Source organism: Piliocolobus tephrosceles, chromosome 1 (assembly GCF_002776525.5).
Source record: "Piliocolobus tephrosceles isolate RC106 chromosome 1, ASM277652v3, whole genome shotgun sequence".
Classification (NCBI taxonomy): Eukaryota; Metazoa; Chordata; class Mammalia; order Primates; family Cercopithecidae; genus Piliocolobus; species Piliocolobus tephrosceles.
In genome coordinates this window covers 101,417,884-101,438,906 of record NC_045434.1, presented here as the reverse complement: position 1 = coordinate 101,438,906, position 21,023 = coordinate 101,417,884, and the positions used below count along the sequence as shown (strand labels likewise).

At 44.1% G+C, this 21,023-nt stretch overlaps 1 protein-coding gene across 2 annotated transcripts; it reads right to left on the bottom strand.

The window, feature by feature from the left end:
- Positions 1 to 3,153: 3,153 nt before the first annotated feature.
- Positions 3,154 to 20,662, bottom strand: REG4 (regenerating family member 4). Of its 2 annotated transcripts, none has more exons than XM_023222729.1 (6): positions 20,576 to 20,662; positions 18,110 to 18,270; positions 12,455 to 12,552; positions 8,884 to 9,006; positions 7,662 to 7,771; positions 3,154 to 3,764 (listed from the first exon to the last, which is right to left on the bottom strand). In XM_023222729.1, exons 2-6 carry the CDS (start codon positions 18,174 to 18,176, stop codon positions 3,674 to 3,676), a joined length of 489 nt encoding a protein of 162 aa, XP_023078497.1. In that variant the 5' UTR covers positions 18,177 to 18,270; positions 20,576 to 20,662; the 3' UTR covers positions 3,154 to 3,673. The 2 variants fall into 2 exon arrangements, with proteins under 2 accessions (XP_023078497.1, XP_023078498.1); XM_023222730.2 differs by having other exon boundaries at positions 7,666 to 7,771.
- Positions 20,663 to 21,023: the final 361 nt, after the last annotated feature.

The window sequence follows — 21,023 nt, the reverse complement described above, 5'->3', positions numbered from 1 at the left end:
AGACCACTTCACTTATTCACATCTAAGGAAACCCTATAAGCATTGGGATTTAGTTTAAGGCCCCCATTTTATAGAGAAATAAACTGTGGTTTGGAAGAGAGACATATATTCGAGATCACAAAGATTTAAAATGGTGACAATAACATTTGCTAAGCATTTATGGCAGGCCCCATTCCAAAGGCATCACATATCTTAATTCAATTAATCCTCAAATCCTGGAGAAAAGAAAACAAAGGCTCAGGCACTGTAGGCACAATGTCACACACCCAGTTTGAGGCAGAGTCAGACAGTTCTAGTGTGGCTTAACTCTTAACCCTTTGCTCTTCCCATCATAATAAACCACCATGAGCCATGGCTGGAGTCATATAAATAGGCACATCTCAGGAAACAATACTTACCTGAGATTTATTTCTCACATCAGATGCTTCTCCAGTCTCAGTTGAGACTCCTGGTTCTAAATTCTTGCAGTAAGGCCTTAGGATAAAATTTCCCAAAGCATGGTCCTTGGTCCCCTGCATTGAGAACTACGCTGTCCTACTCCCCTTCCATGTACAGCGGGCCACAGAATAGGATTGTCTAGTTTGTGCACTGCACAAAAGTATACGACTAAGAGGGCAAGAAGGGGCTAAATTCCAGCCTGTCTTGATTCTGAGAGTCCATGGGGCTATGTCTTCTTACAACGAAGGGACATTTTTTTTTTAAATCTATTTCTACAAAGGCACCATATGGCTGAGAAGTGGTCCTGACCTTCAGGTGAAGCTACGTAAACTCGTGGGCTCTAGAGGAGTAACAGGTGATGACTTCGCTAAGTTAATCATCACATTCTATCCTCCTTGCTACCTTAATTGGTTGGCGAATGAGCACGTAACTCATGTAGGGCCTTTCCTGGCCAATGAGGCTTCATTTGGAGGCTCCTGTTTAAGGGTTGTGGATCTCTTTCCTGGTAGAGGTGAGGCTGGACCTGCTTCAGCCACCTTGCACTAGATGGGGCCAGATAATGAAGCTAATCCCCAGCAAAAATGGCCACAAAATAGAGAAAACTCCCATCTGGCAACTTTGTTGAGCTGTTGGTCAAGTTATACCTGAAGCTCAAATATACTTACGGACTGTGGAGTGAAATAAACCCATACATTTTCTTTTTATGCTGAAACAGTCTGGCTGTCAGTTGTGACCAAAGGAGCAGGGGAAGCATAGCACCTATTCCATATACACTCCAACACATCCCTGCTCCCTGTGCCCCTTCCTGGCTTTATGTTTTCACCACAGCTCTTGTCATCATCCCATACTCTGTCCTTTACTTATTTAGTTTGTTGTTTGTCTATATCCACTCCCCATCCCTGATGAAAGGGATGGGGAGTGGATGATTGCAAGGAATTTTATCTGTTTTGCTCACTGATGGATTCTCAGCTTCTAAAATGAGTTCTTGGAACACAGTATGCATTAAATAAAGATGTGTTGAATGATATATCCACTCAGTGAATTATTGAGGATTATTAAAATTTTACATACATAAATGATAGTCATGACAGTTCTAGAATTAACTCCGTACTATCCCAGCCTTCCAATAAGATAGGTGACTTCTTATCCATGCCTTCCCCAGCATATGTGCACATGCAGACTGTCAGCATTTCAGCAATTTCAGGGAGGGATCCTTGTTATTATTACATCACCAAGATGATCTTAAGTTGGTGATGCTCTTTAATTGGAACTATTTCTAAATATATTGTAAATATTTTTATATATTGTAAATATTTATAGAATGACTTGACTTTATTTTGTCTTAGTAGATTTGCTATCTGTAATTTTTTGGATTTTTATTCTGTTCATCTCCACTTCTTTGTTATCATGAGGAATTTTTCCTCTTGAAAAAGCAAATAAATTAGGAGAGGGAGGTGGGCTATGGTGTTTTTTTTTTTAACTTTCATATGTGCCATAGTCAGAAAAAACTGAGAGCTTCTACCTTTCTGAAATATTCTCAGCCATATTTCCTTTGCATTTTTTTCGGTTCTTACAGGTAATACCGCAGAATCTGGCACTTGTTCCAACAGGGTTCTATTGTTGTTCTTAATAGTCTGGTATTCCCAATTTATCTTTTATCTCTATCATGCAGTCTGATACTTTTGTTTGTTTCTCTGACAGTGACTTGCCCAGAACCCCCTTGGAAGTTGGTGATTGCAGTTTTGCTGAAGGTAACTATATGCTTTGAAAGAACGATCCTTTGCCATTTGCCTGTTACCTTCTCTGAAATATCACTATTAGGAGAGTTATCTTTTGGATTATCCAGCCTTTTTATACTTGAGAGGAGCAATACATTCTTTCTGGTGTTTTCCTCTTTGACAACCAGAAGAATAACAAGGGCGTGATGGATGAAGGAAGAAGAAAGGAAGGGAGAGTAGAAGGAGAACTGGTTAGGGCCGAGGCTCTGTGTCTTCCATTTCCCCTTTCTTTTTACTCTTCTTTCAGCCAGCACTCAGTAGCTGGTCTTAGCCCGCTAATATGAGAGGGGAGTGTTCTCAGACTAGGGAATAAGACTTGGTGTGTTTGCCAGTTGGCAGCACATCATGGATAAAGCAAGTGGCGATCCACACAGCCTGAACTGCACGGCCAACCCACATGGCCTCTTCTGTCTGGTGGCATTTCCCTCTAAGGAATGCGAATGTGATCATACCGCAGCCATACGCTGTAATCATTGAGTCCATATTTGCTTCTTTTTACATGACCATGCAGATTCATGACCTAGGGAGTCATGTATCTGTTTGCAGGCAAAATCACCTCCTCATTATTGAAGTAACCACCCCGTAAGCCATTCCAAACCTCACAGGGCAAAGAGAGTCACACAAGGCCACACAGGTTGTCAGTGGCAGTGGGGGAGATGAGTGTCCAGGGTCCAGGTCAGCTCCACCATACCTGCTGTGACTGTCATCCCCCTCATAAGCTGAGAAGCACTCACAATTAAATAGCACCCACTTTCCCAACCCTGCTCAGAAGTTGGCAGGCAGGTCACCTGCATCTCTCCTCTCCTTGAACCAGTGCTGTTGCTGGGGTGGAGGAGGCAGAGACTCAAATGAAGGAGACGAAGAAGCACTTGGGTGTATTTCTTGGTCTTATTTCACTTTTCCACTTTCACCACTACTGAACTGGAACACAGCAACCTCTTATATACACAATGGTTTATTAAAGGAATGTATGGCCCACATCAGCCTAGCAAGGATTCTACTGGTAAACCTTCCCATGGCCAAAGGAAAAAAAAAAAGCAGGAGTTGAGTGGCTGGGGTGGGGTATAGGCAATGGAGGGAGGGCAGAGGGGTGTAGAAGCTGAAGGCAGCTAGAAGCTTACTCTTGAGTTTCTTCTTCTGTCTTCAAATCTTTACTTCTTATGGTCAAAGACCCAGCTGTTTCAATTGGCTGGAGATGCACTCTTCTAGACTGCTCAAGACAGCCAGAGAGAGGGGAGGAGGGAAGAAGGATACTGTGGAAAGGGATGGTGGGGCAAACATTTAGAGCTAGAAGCCACTACTGTGCCATTGCTAAAGTTTCTGTCACTGAGCCTAAAAAAGCCAGTGCAGTAGGGGCCTTATCGCTCTTAGTTTGCTAGGTTTCCCCTCCGAAATAATGAGCAGATTTAGCCAGGCTAGCAGAAAACAGAAAGGAAGAGCACGGGGCTGTGCAGGAGTTAACAGAATCTTGATTCTTGCTCTACGGTTGGTACTTGCACAGGAAGTGTTGGCGCTTGTTGCATTCGTTGCTGCTCCAAGTTAAAAAGTCTGTAAGAAAATAAACAGACATTTAAATCCATTCAGTCCTGTACTGAGCTTGTCAGAGTTATCCGGGTGTTTTTCTTGGAGTTATAGATAAGGTGATATGACAGTTGACTTTAGGTGTCAACTTGGCTAGGCTATGGTGTACAGTTGTTTGATTGCTATGAAGATGTTTTTTAGATGTGATTAATGTTTAAATGTCAGTAGACTTTGAGTAAAGCAGATGACCCTCCATCATGTGGGTGGGCCTCCTCCAATCGATTGAAGGCCTTAAGAGAAAAGCCTGGTCTCCCAAAGAGGAAGAAATTCTGCCTCCAGAATGTCTTTGGACTCAAGACCACAACATTAACTCCTGCAAGAATTTCCAGGCTGCTGGCCTGCCCTGTGGTTTTCAGACTTGACAGCCCCCACAACTGCGTGAGCAAATTCCTCAAAGTAAATATTTGTCTCTCTATATAAATATCCAACTGCTTCTGTTTCCCTGGAGAACCTTAAGACAGATACTAACTTTCCCAATGAAAGAAAAACACTTTAAATGTCACACACCATGGCAAAAGTTCCACTCCAGCACTGCTTTTGAGGAAAGGCAGGGGTTGACATGAATCAACTGAGAATGAGGGGCTCTTGTGTTGAAGCAGGACGCAGTGAGGATCTGAGAGTGGCCTTTCCTAGGCTCTAAGAAGCTCCTGTTCAAAGTTAAAAGAACTGAAAGCCGCTAAAGCCATTCACATCCCAACAGGCCATCTGCTTATGAAAAAGGACTGAGCCCAAGGCGGAGGTGGCCTTTTGAAGGACTGAAGTATTTTTGAGGCAAGATCCAGCTGTTTCCCTCCCAGAAGCCAAGCTCCACAGCGTCACTTGTCATCCATGGGTGTCTGCAGCAGAGTGAGGAGTTGTTCCCTGGGTAGGTGTCTGCTTGGGCCCTGACCTGCAGATCTGACCCTGTTCCCAGTGTGTGTGGGGTGGGTGAGAGCTCTGGGGAGAGGAGGAGGTGAGGTGTGCCCCCCTCGACTCCTAGTTCTCAGGAGCCACAGAGGATGGGGCCTGCCCATGCCTGCATCCATAGTGCTCAGCGCAGGGGCCACAGAGTGTAAATGAAATGGGCCCTGCAAGCCTGTGGGTACTTTCACAGTGTGGGGCAAAGAGAATATGGCACAAGGCCATGGGCTGGGCTTGAGACTGACTCATCAGCCGGTCCTTTTGAGGTTGCTGCCCATTAAGCCTGTGGATAAGCTAGTACAGCAACTTCAAACAATCAAGCACAGCACAGCTCACCACGGGCACTAAGCTAGAGAGGTCTACTTTTCCCACCTCACCAGAGGCAGAGTGTAGGGAAAGGTGAGTGAGAGACCTTACTTTCCCTCTCCTCCAGGCCACGGAGCCATGAGCCTAGCTTGCACATGATAAACACGCCACATGTATTCAGATGATTAGGACGATTATTTCGCCCTTTTTATAAAGAGGCATTTGAGGCACAGAGAAGTAAGAGATCTGCACAGGGTCACACAGCTCAGTTAGGAGGAGCTGGGATTCTACCCTGGGCATTCAGAATGCAGAACCCATGCTCTTGACCTCACTGTATACTGAATATGAAATTTCTTTTCAAACTGCAAAATCCCACTTATCATTATTAAATGTCTCAAAGTGGACCAGCAAAACGTCAGGAAACATTGCAAGCTGCAATTTTCCAGAGTCACAAAACACATTCTGATGTAAAGGGGAGGGTCAGAAAGGGTGAGAAAGAAACACACCAAGTAAAATGCTCTGAAATTCTTTCTAAAGAGATATAAAAAAAGAATAGCTCTGTCACAGAGACAGAACAAGAATGTGTGTGTGGCTGTGTATTGGGGCATTAATATTATATACATTTTGAATGTAAAAAAATTAGAAACAGAGTGGGGAACAAAATCCATTGTACTGATGTGGCTGAGGGGGATGTGCTTTTAAACTGTACCTTCCACCAGTTTTCCTCAAATCCTTGCTTCATTCCTTGTGCTTTTCTGCCTTGAGAGCCAGTGTTCTGACAGCCACGAGCTGGGTGAGTAACCGTGGGAAAGGAAAGGAACCCAAACACGTGCTGTTCCCAGAGAGCTTCAGTCTTCTGGTTCCCATCCCCACAACAGAGGCAACTTCGCTACTGAAGTTTGCTGATGTGATCATCGACTCACAGCGAAAGGACTTTTGTTTGAGAACTTTGTCCAGTGGGAATGTCAGAATCTGGGGAATGTGAGGGACTTGGGGAGGCATCTGGTCTACTGCTCCCAAACCAAGTCTGGCCTCCAGCCCCAGAAAGTCTGATGTTGCAGGTCTGAAAAGTGAATCCCTGATATTGGGATTTTTACAATTGTTCCTCATTTGATTCTTTTGTGCCATGGAGCCTCGCTTCTAACACTTTTAATGCGTCAACTGCACTAAAAACTACAGTATCCACCTTTTGCTTGGTTAACTCTGGCTGTAAAGTTTCTCACTGCTTCCTGGGTAGCTCGTTATGTGTGTGAGCAGTGCTAACTGTTCAACATTGTTTTCCTTGATTAGAATAAAAATCCACTTGTTGGAAGCCTCTGCCTATTGGTTTTGATTGTCTTCTTTCCATCTGAGCTGACTTCTGCCTTGAACAGCAGCAGCTGTGCTCTCACCGGTCTGTGAAAATCCCCTCTCTGGCTGTTTATCTCGGAGGGTTTTCCTCAGAGTGTGTCTCATCGTGTCTGCTCTTTGCCTCGTGCTGTTAGGAAGTTTTCTCACTCTCTTTTTCCTTCTTGTAAGTTTATTCCTCAGAAAACATTAAACTTCCCCCATGTTCTGCTGGGGGTGGCTGAGTCCCTCCCTTCCCCAGCCCAATAGCTGAGACCTCAGCCCAGGCCTGCCCCAGGCTGACTTCTTGACTGGCAGGGGGTCCTGGTGTCACTATGATGGCCTATTAGACCCACTGGGATATTCTCAGGTATATGACCTTTGGCGTTGAGTATTCTTTAATATTCTGTGATCTTGTACAGCTGAAGTTTTCTACACCGCTTATTCGTCATGGTTCTCACCAGGCGGTGAATTTGCCCTCCACAGGAAGCACTTGGTCATTCCTGGAGATATTTTTCATGACCTGGGAGGAAGAGTGCTACTGGCACCTACCGATTAGAGACCAGGGATGCTGCTCAACCTCCTGCAAAGTACAGGATAGCCCCCACAACCAAGAAGTACCCAGCCCAAGGTGTCACCAGTATGAATGCTGAAAAATCTAACTCATGAGCATAAAGACAAAGAATGAAAGCAGGCCAGGGAAAGGAGGAGGCTCACGCAAGTGTGTGCAGCCTGCACTGAGTTTCAGGCCACTGCATTCTGGGGACAGGATTCAGGGAAACAGGAGGGAAGAACTGAGGCAAAGCCCGGCTTTCCAGGACTCATGGCAAACCCTCATTTTAGAGAAGTCAGAAGAGATTTATCTATTTTCACCGCATGTATTTACTCCCTGTAGTCTGGGTTTCCCAAAATGGGATATATATCCCCCTTATGGTATAGAATGTGATTTTAAAATAAGTGTATTTCAGAAAAAAATATATGGATTTAAAGAAAATATTGAGTAAATAACAACAGCTGGAACATTGATATGACAAAGACAGTAAAGTGATCACAAAGGACTGAAGGTTGGTAACCAATGTCTGTGGCAAGGCCACTGCCCTGCTGGAGAAAAGAGTTGTTGGTGTGGAACGGGGAGGACAGGAGTCCCCTGTGTCTATTTTTGCTCTTACTAGGTAAAGGGAAGGGTCTGCGCATTGAGAAGTGGTAAGGGGTGGTGCATTAGAACTTACTGTTAGTGGAGAGGGCAGGAGTCCCCTGTGTCTATTTTTGCCCTTACTCGGTAAAGGGAAGGGTCTGCGCACTGAGAAGTGGTGAGGGGTGGTGCATTAGAACTTACTGTTATTGGAGCTCATCTCAGCACAGTGCTTGTTCCCACCCATGGACTTGCCGGACCAGGATCTGTACAGATACATGGCCCCATCAATCCACTGCCACTGCTGCCTCTGCAACAACAGGAGATGGAGAGGCGTACAGCTCAGCAATCCACCTGCCACAGCCAAGGAAGTCCCTTCAGTCCCCTTTAAAACATGTTTTCATTGCAAACGTTGGGAAAGTGCAGAAATGCTTAAAGAAGGAAAAAGAGAAAGTCATTCCACCCAACCACTAATAGGAAAACGTTACCAATATTACTGCAAGAAATAGAAATAGATGTAAGTATTTATTCCATCTGAATGACAGGGTTCTGACTGATAGCAATGTGAATACATAAAAATGCAAAATTTCTGATAGTCAAATAAATGACCTTAAAAACGAAATAATTGTATAAAATATTTGTAACAACTACGGTAAAGGATTATTAGTTTTTCTGTAACATAATATTCAAAAAGAGAAAAAGCCATAAGATATTTATAGACAAATACTAAGGGATGAGCACATACATATTCATGAAAGAGGGTGATGAATGTGTGGTATCCTCAGTTTTATTAAGAAGCAGGAAGTATGGGGGTTCCCGCTCTATGTTCCCTGTGTTTGTTTGAGTCAACTAAAGAAGCCCCACCAAGAATCTGTGAACTGAAGACCCCACACCTAGACCTCAACAACAGCTGTTCCTTACAAAGACCGCTCATGTCATTTCTTACAATAAGGTATTGATGAAAAGAACAGGAAGTTACAGTGAAAAGCATCAAGGATAACATAAAGAAAATTAGAACATCAAAAAAAAAAAAAAGGCTAGCTGAAAGTTTTCAACTTTAACTCAAGATCCAATGGAGATTTGATTGATCTGTCTCATAATAGGCCCGTGTGTACATACACACACACACACACACACACACACACACACAAACTTGTTAAGGCTTTAGAAAGCTGATGATTTTGTGTTCTGCCTTTCAGGAGGGCCTTTATTAGACAAAGATCTATACGTTTAAATCATATCCTCCACTGAGGGCCAGAACTGGGCCCCTGACCTTGAGGCCTTGGTCTCTGCCAGCTGGAGGCACATCTGGAGAAGATCCACCCGCTGTGTGCCTGTTATAGGCTGGGAGGCCATTCCTCAAAAAAGAGGATGCCAGCCTGGCTTTCCCAAGAAGGCCTTTGTGGCCAAGTCTGAGGTTACCTTCTGTGGGTCGTGCAGGCCAATCCACACAGGCTGGCTTCTCTGATAGCCACTTATGTACTCTGCTATGGTGCTGGCTTCCTTTACATTCAGGATAGATGCCAGGTGGGCTCCCTTTTCGAGCTACGTACAGGAGAGGTCCTGTTAATGATGCCTGCATATTTAAAGCACAGCCCTCTCCTCAGAATGCTAGTGTACCAAGCAGGAGGGACTCACGCAGCCCCCACTTCCTCCGCACAGAGTGCTCTAAACCCCACAGAAGGCTTCCTGCCAGCCTGGGAGAGAACACAACTACCGCAGCGTTCGGTCTCGAGAAAGAGGCAGTGCAAGGCCAGGGTGAGAGACTGGGGGTCTGAGGACGTGCCCGGGGTCCTGGTCTTGCCTCTCAGAGGCATATGTGACCTTGACAAGTCACTTCACCTCTCTGAGGCTCAGTTTCTTCATCTGTAAAATAATTACTGCTACCTAGGACCTGTCATGAGACCTATTGTGTTATAAGACTGCATTTCAACAGATCTAAGAAACCGCTGATTGTAAAATGTGGCATTATTTTATGTCCCATGAAGAAAGAAAATAAAATCACTGTCAATGAATCTATGACACACGGTGACACAGCGTGTTGGTAGCACACACCTGATTTCAGAAGTGTCAGAATGTGAACACAATGTGCCTCAGAGAACAGACGTTACGGCAGTGCTCTTCGCGGGACACCCCCAATACACTGGGCACCCCACCATTCCGTCCTAACAGCAGCCCAAGGAGACGGGGCCCACCTTTAGTTTACAGATGGGGAGACAGAGGATCAGGAAAGGGCAACTGGACACAGGAAGAGAGCCCAGCTCTCCCTAATTCCTAAGCGTACATTGTGTTTATTTTAAATTATTATTAGCCTATGTTACATAAGAATAACACATTGTAAATTGTAAGCAGTGGTCTGTAACTTATTTTGACTTGCTAGTGAATGGGCATGGATCAATTGCCTAAACATGTGAGGTGATCCTCCAGAGGAGAGGAGACGGCTCTCTGTGCTGGTGGAGAATTCCTGCCGATTGAAGGTGAATGTGCCCACCCCTTTGCCTTTCCTCAATCTGGTTGGATTTGGGGGTTTCCTGGGCACTAGAGGCAGATATGTAACTATCCACTTTGTTGCAACTTTTAAAACTTTCAGCTCTAATCCCAAATCTGTCTTACTCCTGTATGTCTGCATATCGATCCCAAATTTTTCCTTCTGAGGTGCTTTGCAAAAGTGCTGTCTTCTTTCACATCCAAGGCCATGCAATCTGAATTTTTCTTGTGGGTGAATAAATGGTAATCACTCACTGTTTTAAGGATTGTATGAAACACATGACATGACAAATTCTTGTTCTGTAACCAGAAACCTAATTGTTCACTTTTTTTTTTTTTTTTTTTTTTTTTTGAGACGGAGTCTCGCTCTGTCACCCAGACTGGAGTACAGTGGCCGGATCTCAGCTCACTGAAAGCTCCGCCTCCCGGGTTTACGCCATTCTCCTGCCTCAGCCTCCAGAGTAGCTGGGACTACAGGCGCCCGCCACCTCGCCCGGCTAGTTTTTTGTATTTTTAGTAGAGATGGGGTTTCAGGGTAGGATTGTCTCAGTCTCCTGACCTCGTGATCCACCCGTCTCGGCCTCCCAAAGTGCTGGGATTACAGGCTTGAGCCACCGCGCCCGGCCCTAATTGTTCGATTAAACAAGCTAAATGTTTATATATGGGCATGTATATATAAACTTTATTTTGTTCTCTTCTGAGGTTGTGTTACATGACAAGAAATTGAATTAATTCAATACAATTTTAGTTTGGGTTGCATAGGTTTTTACTGCTCCCATTCTTGCTTTTACTAATTTACCCAAGATTAGATCTGATTACTATTTAATAATTTAGTCCGCACACTTACAAACCACTTACAATACCAGCATGCTTCACTGTAATTCTATTTAATTCTCAGGCCCATGAGGCATGCCAGTCAGATGACCAGAGAGCATTTATTGAGTGCCCACTGGGTGCCAGCCACAAAAGATCCTGTGTCAGAAGGGGAAACAGGCTTGGAGTATGTACGTGATAGCCTCCCTCCCAGTCCACACAACTGGTACTGCTGGAGCTGTAACTAGAACTCAGGCCTCTGCCTCTCAAGCTCAAGGTCGCATGTCCATGTGCTTCTCACGTTGCCTCCATCAGCTTCCAGGGGTCTCAAGAGCCAAGGGCAGTAGCAACCCTGGTGAGGAATCAGGGAGCCTCATAGCCCTTGTTGGGTTTGAGGGGTCCCCTTTGGCCTCACCGTCCCAGCACCCCCTCTGCATCCTGGTCCTGTTAACTTTGTTAAGGTTCAGTGTCAATCCTGTGGCTGTTCTTTCTTGAGACCCTGAATTGGCGTCTACCATGTGCCATAGGCTTTATGCAAGTTGTTTTAATGAATCCTCCTGACAAGTCCATGAAGTAAAAAGTATTATCCCACTTTCCAGTAGGGAAACAGGTAAAGGGAGGTACCTAGTGAGTTGCAGAGTAGTGATGTAAACTCAGGTCTCTATTACTCCACGGTTCCCAGACATCTTCCTCTTTGTTCTCTTTGTTTTCACAGAGAAAGGCTATTCCTCTCCACGAGCTCATTTTCTTTCCAGGGACAGAGTCTGGGAAGCCCTTTCTTCACTCCGTTTCTCTCCCCTTTTTATACAATTATTCAGGACTCAGCTCAGACTCTGCTGGGGTTGCTGCGTCAGTTATTCTCAGTGTAAACTTGGGCAAGTCATTTATACTCATGCTGCATTGAAATGTTCTGTTTCAATGTCACATTAACCCTGGGCTTTCTAAGGCCAGAGAATACGTTCATAGCCTCAGTAGCTGGCATGTGGTAGGTACTTCATTCTTGTTTTTGTTTGTTTGTTTTCTGTTTTTCGTTGTCTAGTTTTATACAGGGATTCTAAGACCGCATGGGCCCAGATCATGCCAAATGTACCCATATGACTCCCCCAGTTAATCACAATTTGGCAGCATGGACTCCCCACAAGTGGCTGAGATAACTTACTTTGACTGTCTATTTGGTTATCTCTCAGACAAAGCTTCAATGAAATAAAATGGACATGTTTGTGGACTGTGTAGAGCAGTGGAAAAGTTTCCACAGTTTCTTGGACTGCTTCACCTTCTGTTGGCGGCTCCAAGGTGTCTGCTCCAGGCGTGTCTACACACCCCTCTCTCTGGTAAATCTCTTATAGCAACTCCATTATCCTTTCTGTGAATTCCTCATCTTCTCTTCCTCCTTTGATTGATGTGTTTCTGTCTCCTTTACTGACAGTGAGCTTGCTGAGGGTAGGGGCTATTTCCTATGTATCCATATGTGCTTGTAGCCCATCTAGGGTCTGGCATACAGCACCTGCTTCAGCAATGCTTACGGAATTGAATGAGTGAACACACAACCGTCTTCTCTCCATTTCACCAGCCAAAGGGGCTTCTCTTCATAGTGCCCAGGAAGGACACTTGATCCTGAATCAAATGAGATCTGGAGCTCTGACTGGTCCTTTGCTCTAGAAAGCCCAGGCCAAGCAGGTGGCAAATTTCTTACCTCGGCATCAGACCAGTTCCTCAGCTTCCTGCAGTAACCATAGCAATTGGACTTGTGGTAAAACCATCCAGGAGCACAGCTGGGTCTCACGATGATATCTGCACATAAACAAAAGGCAATTGCACGTTATGATAGCAAAAACAATCAATTCCCAGACTTGATACAGTTTGCAATCAGGAACCCCTTGAATGAAGAGAGTCCCTTCATGAAGATTCCTGCTACACTGCCAAAAATGTATACAGTTTACCCTTCTTCTGGCCTTTCCCAAAGGGACCTAAGGCCTTTTACCAGTGTGACTGTGTTTCTGCAATTACTGGACACTGCCTCTGAACTGACACTAATTCCAAGAAAATGTCACTGCGGTCCAGTCAGAGTAGGGGTTATGGAAGTCAGGTGATCAATGGAGTTTTAGCTTGATCTGCCTCACAGTGGGTCCAGCGAGTCCAGTGGGTCCCCTAAACCCATGCTGTGGTTATCTCCCCAGTTCTGGAATGCATAATTGGAATAGACACACGTACATAATTGGACTAGATAGACGCACGTAACTGGAATAGATTCTCAGCAGCTGACGGAATCTTGTATTAGTAGTGAAGGTCAAGCAACTATGATTTAAGGCATCACAAGAGTGGATGAGGGACATAAATTGGTAGTTTGGGGCATTCCAAGGAGGGAGAAGTCACTTTGGCCTGGGAGACAAGGGACGGGTTACATGGTAACTTGACTGGAACTTGAGCATAGGTGGGCTATGTGTCAGTACTGGGGGAGGGAACATTTTAGGCAAAGGAATCAGGAATGTGAGGGCATGCATAGAAACAGCAAGCACTTAAGTCTGCCTTAAGGGCTTAAGATACAGGGTGTCCATCAGGCAACCAGGCAGAAATAGGAAAGAGCCAGGGCTTAGAAGCAAAGGAATCCATGATTCAGGGAGGCACATGATTTTCCTGCTAGTCAACTGGTGAATGGGCAATGTCGCTGTATCTGAAGGTTTATAAAGAGGGGGAGATGACTGGATGTACAGAGGCACCAGGTGATCAAGGGGATGTCAAGCTAGCAAGTGTAGGCTTTGTGACCATGTGGCTACCTTCTGACACCATGATGGGTGCAAAAGTGTTTCCTTCCATAGGGGACGTCCACAGACTGCAGCTGTCATAACAGTATTTTTTCTCTCCTCATTCAAATGATACTACTGTCTCTTATTTGCCCCACTCTTCTGTTTTATTTCAGCCCCTGCCTGTACATCTCCCAGGGCTCCCCATTGCTTTCAGAGGAGCTCTCTGCTCATCTAGCATGTAAGAGATTTTATAACCTGGCTGTATGCCCCTATCCAGCCACATGCTTCTATGCCACAGTCCCAGCTCCATCTTGGAACATGAATGCTCAGTGTAGCTTTAGATCCTTTGTATGTGCTATTCCTGGTATCTGTGAATAATGAATAATGACCAACCTAGCTAAGGCAAGGCAGGAAAGGTTTCAGTGAGTATGTCAAATATACTACAAACAAACAGCAAAGATATTCATGTATTTAAATGCTTCATCTTCTACTACATTCAGAAATATGAATATAATTTTATGATAAATAAAACGCAGCCTTTATGCCATTGCTATTACTACTAGTGCCACTGTCACCAGCTTTTGTAAATAATATGCTTGACTTTCTATCAGCTCTCTGTTCTCTCCCTGTCTTTGTACTCTCCATCTCTGTCTCTTTTGTCTCTGTGTCTTTGTGTGTCCCTCCTTGTCTACGACTGTCTGTTTTCTGCTCTCCTTCTTTTTTCTCCCCCTTCTTGCTCACTTTTCTATCTCTCTCCCCTCCCCTTTCTGCCCCTCACCCTGCGAGGTGCTTTCTTGGTGCCAGGCACCATGTTAAGTGTTTTATCCGTATTGTATTTTTATCAAGATTGCTTGAGGAGGTGAGGAAACAGGCTCAGGGTGGTCATCTGCCCAAGAAAGATAGAAAAGCTGCTTTGCAGATCCAGTTCTCTATGACTTAAAAATCTATATTACTGCTACCAGCCCTCCCAACCTTTATAAAAATAAGAAATTCAAAACTTAGCAGCAGAAATAATTAACTGGGCTGCCTCGATTATTTTATCAGGAGGAAGAGAAATCCTTGCACTTCAAGGAAAAGTTGATCTTCTTAAGAGAAGGCTGGCCATTGATTACCAGAGGGCAGACATGACACGGGCTTGAATTTCAGAAAGGGACAGCTGCGAAAACATGCCTTCCGTTGTAATACCGGTGAGACTGTTCTGAAAGAGGTGGCAAAGAGGAACCCAAATCTCTGATCTTTGGCCCGAGGACAAAGACCCCTGGCATCACACCTGGGGCTCCTGGTTTGGTCTTGTGCCTTCTGAAGCAACTCTCCTTGGCATTCTGTGAGCAAATATATTAGCACAGACCCTCTACCACCATGGTCCCTGTTTCCCCTGGATCCAAGCCGTGAAAGCAGAGGGCCTAGGGACACACGCGGAGGACTTGGAGGGTCAGAGTGGTCAGAGTGAAGAAGACCCAAGACCATGCTGGAGCCCAGACAATCACGACTCTCTCTCTTCTCTTTCTGTCCTTTCTCTGACTCTCTTTGTGTTTCTCTGAGTGTTGCTCTCTGTCTGACCCTCTCTCTGTGTTCAGTTTTCTCTGTCTGTGCATCTCCGTCTTTGACTTTCTATGCATCTGTCCGTTCTCTCCCTGTATTTGTACTCTCTGTCTGTTTTGTCTCTCTGCCTATGTGTGTCCCTCCTTGCCTATGACTGTCTGTTCCCTGCTTCTCATTCTTTTTCTCCCCCTCATCCTTCCTCCCTTCATCTCTCTCCCCTCCCCTCTGCCCCACACTCTGCAATGTTGCAGCTATGGCTGTGAGCCCCCTGGTGGAGACATTTTAGCTCCTAGATATGCAACTAACAGCCGCTCTGCTGTGCTGTGGCTCTGCCTTCTGCTACCCCACTCCCATTGCCCAGGCTGGAGTGCAGCGATACCATCTCAGCTCACTGCATCCTCGACTTCCTGGGCTCAGGTGGTCCTCCCACCTCAGCCTCCCGAGTAGCTGGGAGCACCCACCATACCAGGCTAGTTTTTTGTACTTTTTTTTTAGTAGAGACAGAGTTTCACCACGTTGCCCAGGCTGATCTCGAACTTCTGGGCTCAAGTGATCTACCCGCCTTGGTGTCTCAAAGTTCTGGGATTACAGGCATGAGCCACCGCACCCGGCCTTACTCCACACATTTATTGAGCATTTACTGTGTACCCGAGGCAGGTCCAGACCATTTACATATATTCTAATCATCTTCATAATAATCTTGTCATTATTCCTATGGTCCAGATGAAGAAGCAAAGGCAGAAAGAAGTCATCATGTCCCAGGATCCTACAGCAAATAAATGATAAAAGCAAGATTTGACCCCAGACAGACAGTCTGACTCCAAGTCTTAGTCATCTTAGTAATGATGCTCAAGTTAATGCTTTAAATCCTATATGGGTCAAGCACATTCATTGAGATTATTTTGTTTAATTACCAGAGCCTCCCTGAGAGATAGGTGTGGATAACCATTTCCATTGTACAGAGAAGGGAACCTCCTCACAAGGGTGAGTAAACTACTGAGGTTATCCAGATGTGGAGTGCGGTGGAAACTGGGAGAGAAGTCAATGTTTCCATGGTGGCCTTAGAACCTTGACCCCACCTCACATGGTGCTAGAGCCCCTCATCTCTACACATGCATTGTCAAGAGGTTTCAGCTTCCAACGTCTTGCCTGGACGACTCTAATACTCTTTCTACTCCATCACTTATTACATGTGTGACCTTAGAAACGTGATTTAGTCTCTTTTAGCTTTACTTTTCTTGTCTGTACAGTGGGATCAACAATATATGCCTTCTTCACACAGTTGTTGGGAGGATTAATTAAGATAACTCACATACAGTGATTAGCACAGAGCTTAGTGTATAGGAATTGTTCGATAAACAGTAGCTAGTTAAAACCTGAAACTATTAACACCCATCATCATTATTATGTAATAGTTTTGAAAAGATAAGCCAGATGAAGTTTTTTTAGTGTCCATAAATGATGTTGCTCTATGTCTCCCTGCTCACTGAATTAATGCCATGAATTACTTCAGGTGAAGGGCAGGTATCAGGACAAAGAACTCACTGTGGAAGCAACAAGAGTCTAATATTCACTGAGAGAGAAAATCAATTTCTAAGTCCCCTCTATTTCTCTTAAGTAGGGCAGTGCAAAGAACATTTAGGATATGTCATAAGGGAGGATCCACCATAATAGTAAAAATAAGTAGAATGTCCTTCTACAGCTGGGAAGGAGATCTACCTGGAAAAGAGAAATTGAAGGATCTGTGGTGAATGTTGTGTCTGCATTTCCTCCTCAGGAGAGAAGCCAGAGAGGTTAGTGAGATCTCAGGGGTGGGAAGAGGGTTGTATCACATTCCCCAGGATATAGCTTGGGCAAATTTCAAGTTTCATTAAGGAGACCTGAAGTCAGCACAGAACAAGAGTGGCAGGGAACCACCAGGCCATGTAGAAATGGCCACAGAGACAGCTCTGCAGGAGGGGCTCAAAAGCAGCCCCTCAGAGCCTTGCACTCTCTTGTACGGTTTCTCTCACATGGCTGAGTTCCACAGGTCCTGAGAAGCCTGAGATAGTTCAGCGAACAGGTGTAGGGTTGAAGGCAAAGAGCCATGGAGGACATATTAAGGGTAAGCTACGACTAGGACCACCAACTACAGCCATAGGGGCCAAGAGGATGCCCAAAGAACCTTGCTTCTCTTCATATTTCCTTCCAGACCATCCTACAGTTGGCCAAGGGCATTCCCCAGCAGTAGCAGTGCTAAGTTAACAGACAGCACTGTACCCCTCTGGAAGCCCTCTTCTCAACAGAGGCAATGCTCAAACATGGATTCTTCACTCACTCTTACATGCCCAACACCCAGCAAGGCCACATGAGACTGTGAAAGGCACTAGAAGCCCAAACATCACTTAGTCTTACTGTGTGACGTTGGGCAAATCTCTACCCTTTTCTGGAATCCATTTTCCTTGTGAATAGAACAAAGAAACTACACCAGTTGAGATCACATTTCATTTCCTTCCATTTCTGGTATTCTATGACATTTTTTCTTAGCTCACTTGTACAATGTTCCTCCCCTGCTTTCTCTATTGGTGGATTCCACAATATTGCTACTCACTTTGTTGCCATGTTACTTTGCACTTGATGTGTGATCTATAAATGTTTAAGCACCATCTCTCCAACTCGACTCTAGGTCCCTTGCAAACTGGAATCCCTAATAATGCTCAAATGGTAAAGCAGTGCATAAGCATTGAGGAATTCTGATTATGGCTATGACTTATTGACAATCTGCTAGGCAACAGGTGTTTTAAACACATTATCTCTGCCCTTCACAATAAACTTGCTAAATTAATGTTATAACTTACACTTAACTGATGATTTAAGTATGGGTTATAATCATATGGAATTGGGTTTTGTTGGATTCTAGAGCCCTTGAATTTTTTAGTACTTGTCTTTGTTTTTCATCTCCATGTTTAAAAACCTATTTCCTGCAGTTCCTACATGTTTTTGTGGGTGAATGGAAGGGTGTCCCACATGGGCTGTGTGAACACTGGCTGTGGCTCGGTTCCAGCTACCTGATGGATACTCACCACCCGAGACTCCTATTTTGGCCAGGCAGCTCAGCAATAGGAGCAACCGCATGCTTCTGGAAGCCATCTTCCTCCTCCCTTGAGGATGTAGCTACTGCAAGGATCTCAGAGACCTTACTAGCGCTTCTTTAAAACTCCTGGGTTCTCCTTGATCTGCAAATCTGAACACATTTGCAACAGGTGAGAAGGACCCAGGAATCTAGATGCCGACTCACATATGGAGGAAAATAATACAATATTTTCCTGTCTAAATCCAGACTTTATAATGAAGGGAATCTCAAGTTAGATGTACAGGTTAGAAACTTTTAAGAGATTTTGTTCTTACCTGCAAGACCTCCTGAGCCGGTGCCAGAGATTTAACTATAGCAAGCTGAACAGTTTCACAGTCTGAATGGAGGCAATTTGTAAACCACCGAGCACTCGCCCCTGTTAGCTTCAGGAGAGCCAGCAGAAGGCGCCCAAGGCAAGCTTCCTCACGGATAAGGCAGATATGGGCATTTTGTGTCAAGAAAATCCAATAGAGTGGCTCCGACATTGAATTTTTTTTTTTTTTTTTTTTTTTTTGAGATGGAGTCTCGCTCTGTCACCCAGGCTGGAGTGCAGTGGCGAGATCTCGGCTCACTGCAAGCTCCGCCTCCCGGGTTCACGCCATTCTCCTGCCTCAGCCTCCCGAGTAGCTGGGACGACAGGCACCCGCCACCGCGCCGGCTAATTTTTTGTATTTTTAGTAGAGACGGGGTTTCACCGTGGTCTCGATCTCCTGACCTTGTGATCCGCCCGCCTCGGCCTCCCAAAGTGCTGGGATTACAGGCGTGAGCCACCGCGCCCGGCCGACATTGAATTTTTAAATGTTAAAATTAAACGTGAGCACAGTGCCCAGTACCCACATTTTACAGATGAGAAAACCTGAGGTCAGTAAGTATGAAGCCATTTGTTCATGGACACCAGCTACAAGCGGATCTGACTCCATCAGCATTCTTTCCTTTACGCTTAGTTGATATCATTTTTAAAAATAAAGAACATGGCTTTATCTTTTCCCATTAGCAAACAACACATGAGCTATTAGAAAATCAATGCAAAACTAGAAAATAAGAAGCAAACCCCACCTCCAGGAGATAAATAATTTGATGAGTAGCTTACAGATATATTTCGTGTACAATTTTATATAAATAGGATCATATCGTCCTATAACCTGGTTTTGTTTCTCGGAAAAAGATTGATTGTAATACATTTTCTTGCACTCACATAACTTTCATGCATTTTTATTTTTTTCTTTAGTATAAATTCTCGTATGTAGGGTTGTGGCATCACACAGCATGCACATTGTCATTTTAATACCCTTTGTTAAATGTGTGGGCTGTGCCATTTACCTCGTTAATAGGGCACTGAAAGGATTGGTTCGCTAAGCTCCCAGTGAATGCTTAATTTTGTCAAATTTTTGGTTAATTTTGGTATATTAAAGAATCTTAATGTTTTAAAATGTTTTATAATTACTAATGAAGTTGAACATCTTTTTATATAATGATTTGCTTTTTGTATTTGGTGAATTTTCAGTTTACAGTTTTGCACATTTTTCTATTTCATTTTTTTCTCCAATTTGTGAGATCCTTTTTGTATGTTTATTGCATTTCACGTGTTACTAATAGTATTTCTCAGTTTGTATTTTTCTCTTATAATTTTTGCCATTCTGAAATTTTCAAAAATATTATTTTTTATGTTTTTAAAAATATTTTTTAAATTTATATCAAAAGACTGCCCATTACTGTCCCATAAGGTTAAACTATTTATCAGTGTTCTCTTCTATTTTCATCTATCTGGGCTTTGTTTTAATATAAGTATGAAACTGAGTTCTGGATTTCCCTCCCAAATAATTATTAAAATGAGTTAATTCATTGAATCCACATTTAATCATACTTTATGATTAAAAAATCTGAACATACAATCTAACTCTCAAATAAAGTGAACTGGCATTCATCGAATGCCTACATGTCATGTTCATAAGTAAGCTGCACTGGGCCAGGCGTACTGGCTCATGGCTGAAATCCCAGCACTTTGAGAGGCCGAGGCGGGTGGATCACCTGAGGTCAGGAGTTCGAGACCAGCCTGGCCAACATGGCAAAACCCTGTCTCTATTAAAAAATACAAAAATTAGTTGGGTGCGGTGGTGTAATCGCAGCTACTCAGGAGGCTGAGGCAGGAGAATCGCTTGAACCTGGGAGGCAGAGGTTGCAGTGAGCTACCAGACTACAGAGCCAAGATTTAACTCAACAGCTTGACACCAAAGCCATGCTCTTTACAGTGAAGGAAGAAAAGAAGGTAAATAATTTAAAACAAACAACACAGCAACAGAAAGCCTGACAAGCCTCGCTAGAAATATGATTTGTCATTTCCGACCTGGCTAATAGCTAACAGAGGAAAACAGATGTTTAAAGAAAGTCCCCCATCAACAACCGCAAGGAGGATTACCTGTTTGGCAGCCAAGACTCTGAGGGCCCCTGCCTTCTTCAGCGTCTCCAGTGGTCCCTGTCACAGTTTCCAGAGCTTTTATATCTTCTTGCCTCAGGAGTTAATAATCTTTACTTTAATCATAAAGCAATAATATTATTTGAGAAAAATAATCCATCCATAAAAGCCTTATCTACAGTGAAAAAAATGAATCATATGAGAGACGACTTGAGAATGTACATCAGGTGTGCTCTGACTAGCCAGGAAAAGAACTTCTCCCTGTGTGCAAACAGAATCTTTTCTTTACATCCCGTTATTAAAACTGACAACATCCTGTAATCTGTTATAAGCCCATCTTCCTCTCCCCTTAAGTTACTTTTTCATGGCTGTCTCTTTATCCCTTGGTATTGTGGATTTCTTTTATTTCTCTTTTACTTCTAGAAGGATTTTCTGTCAGGGTCAAGCATGG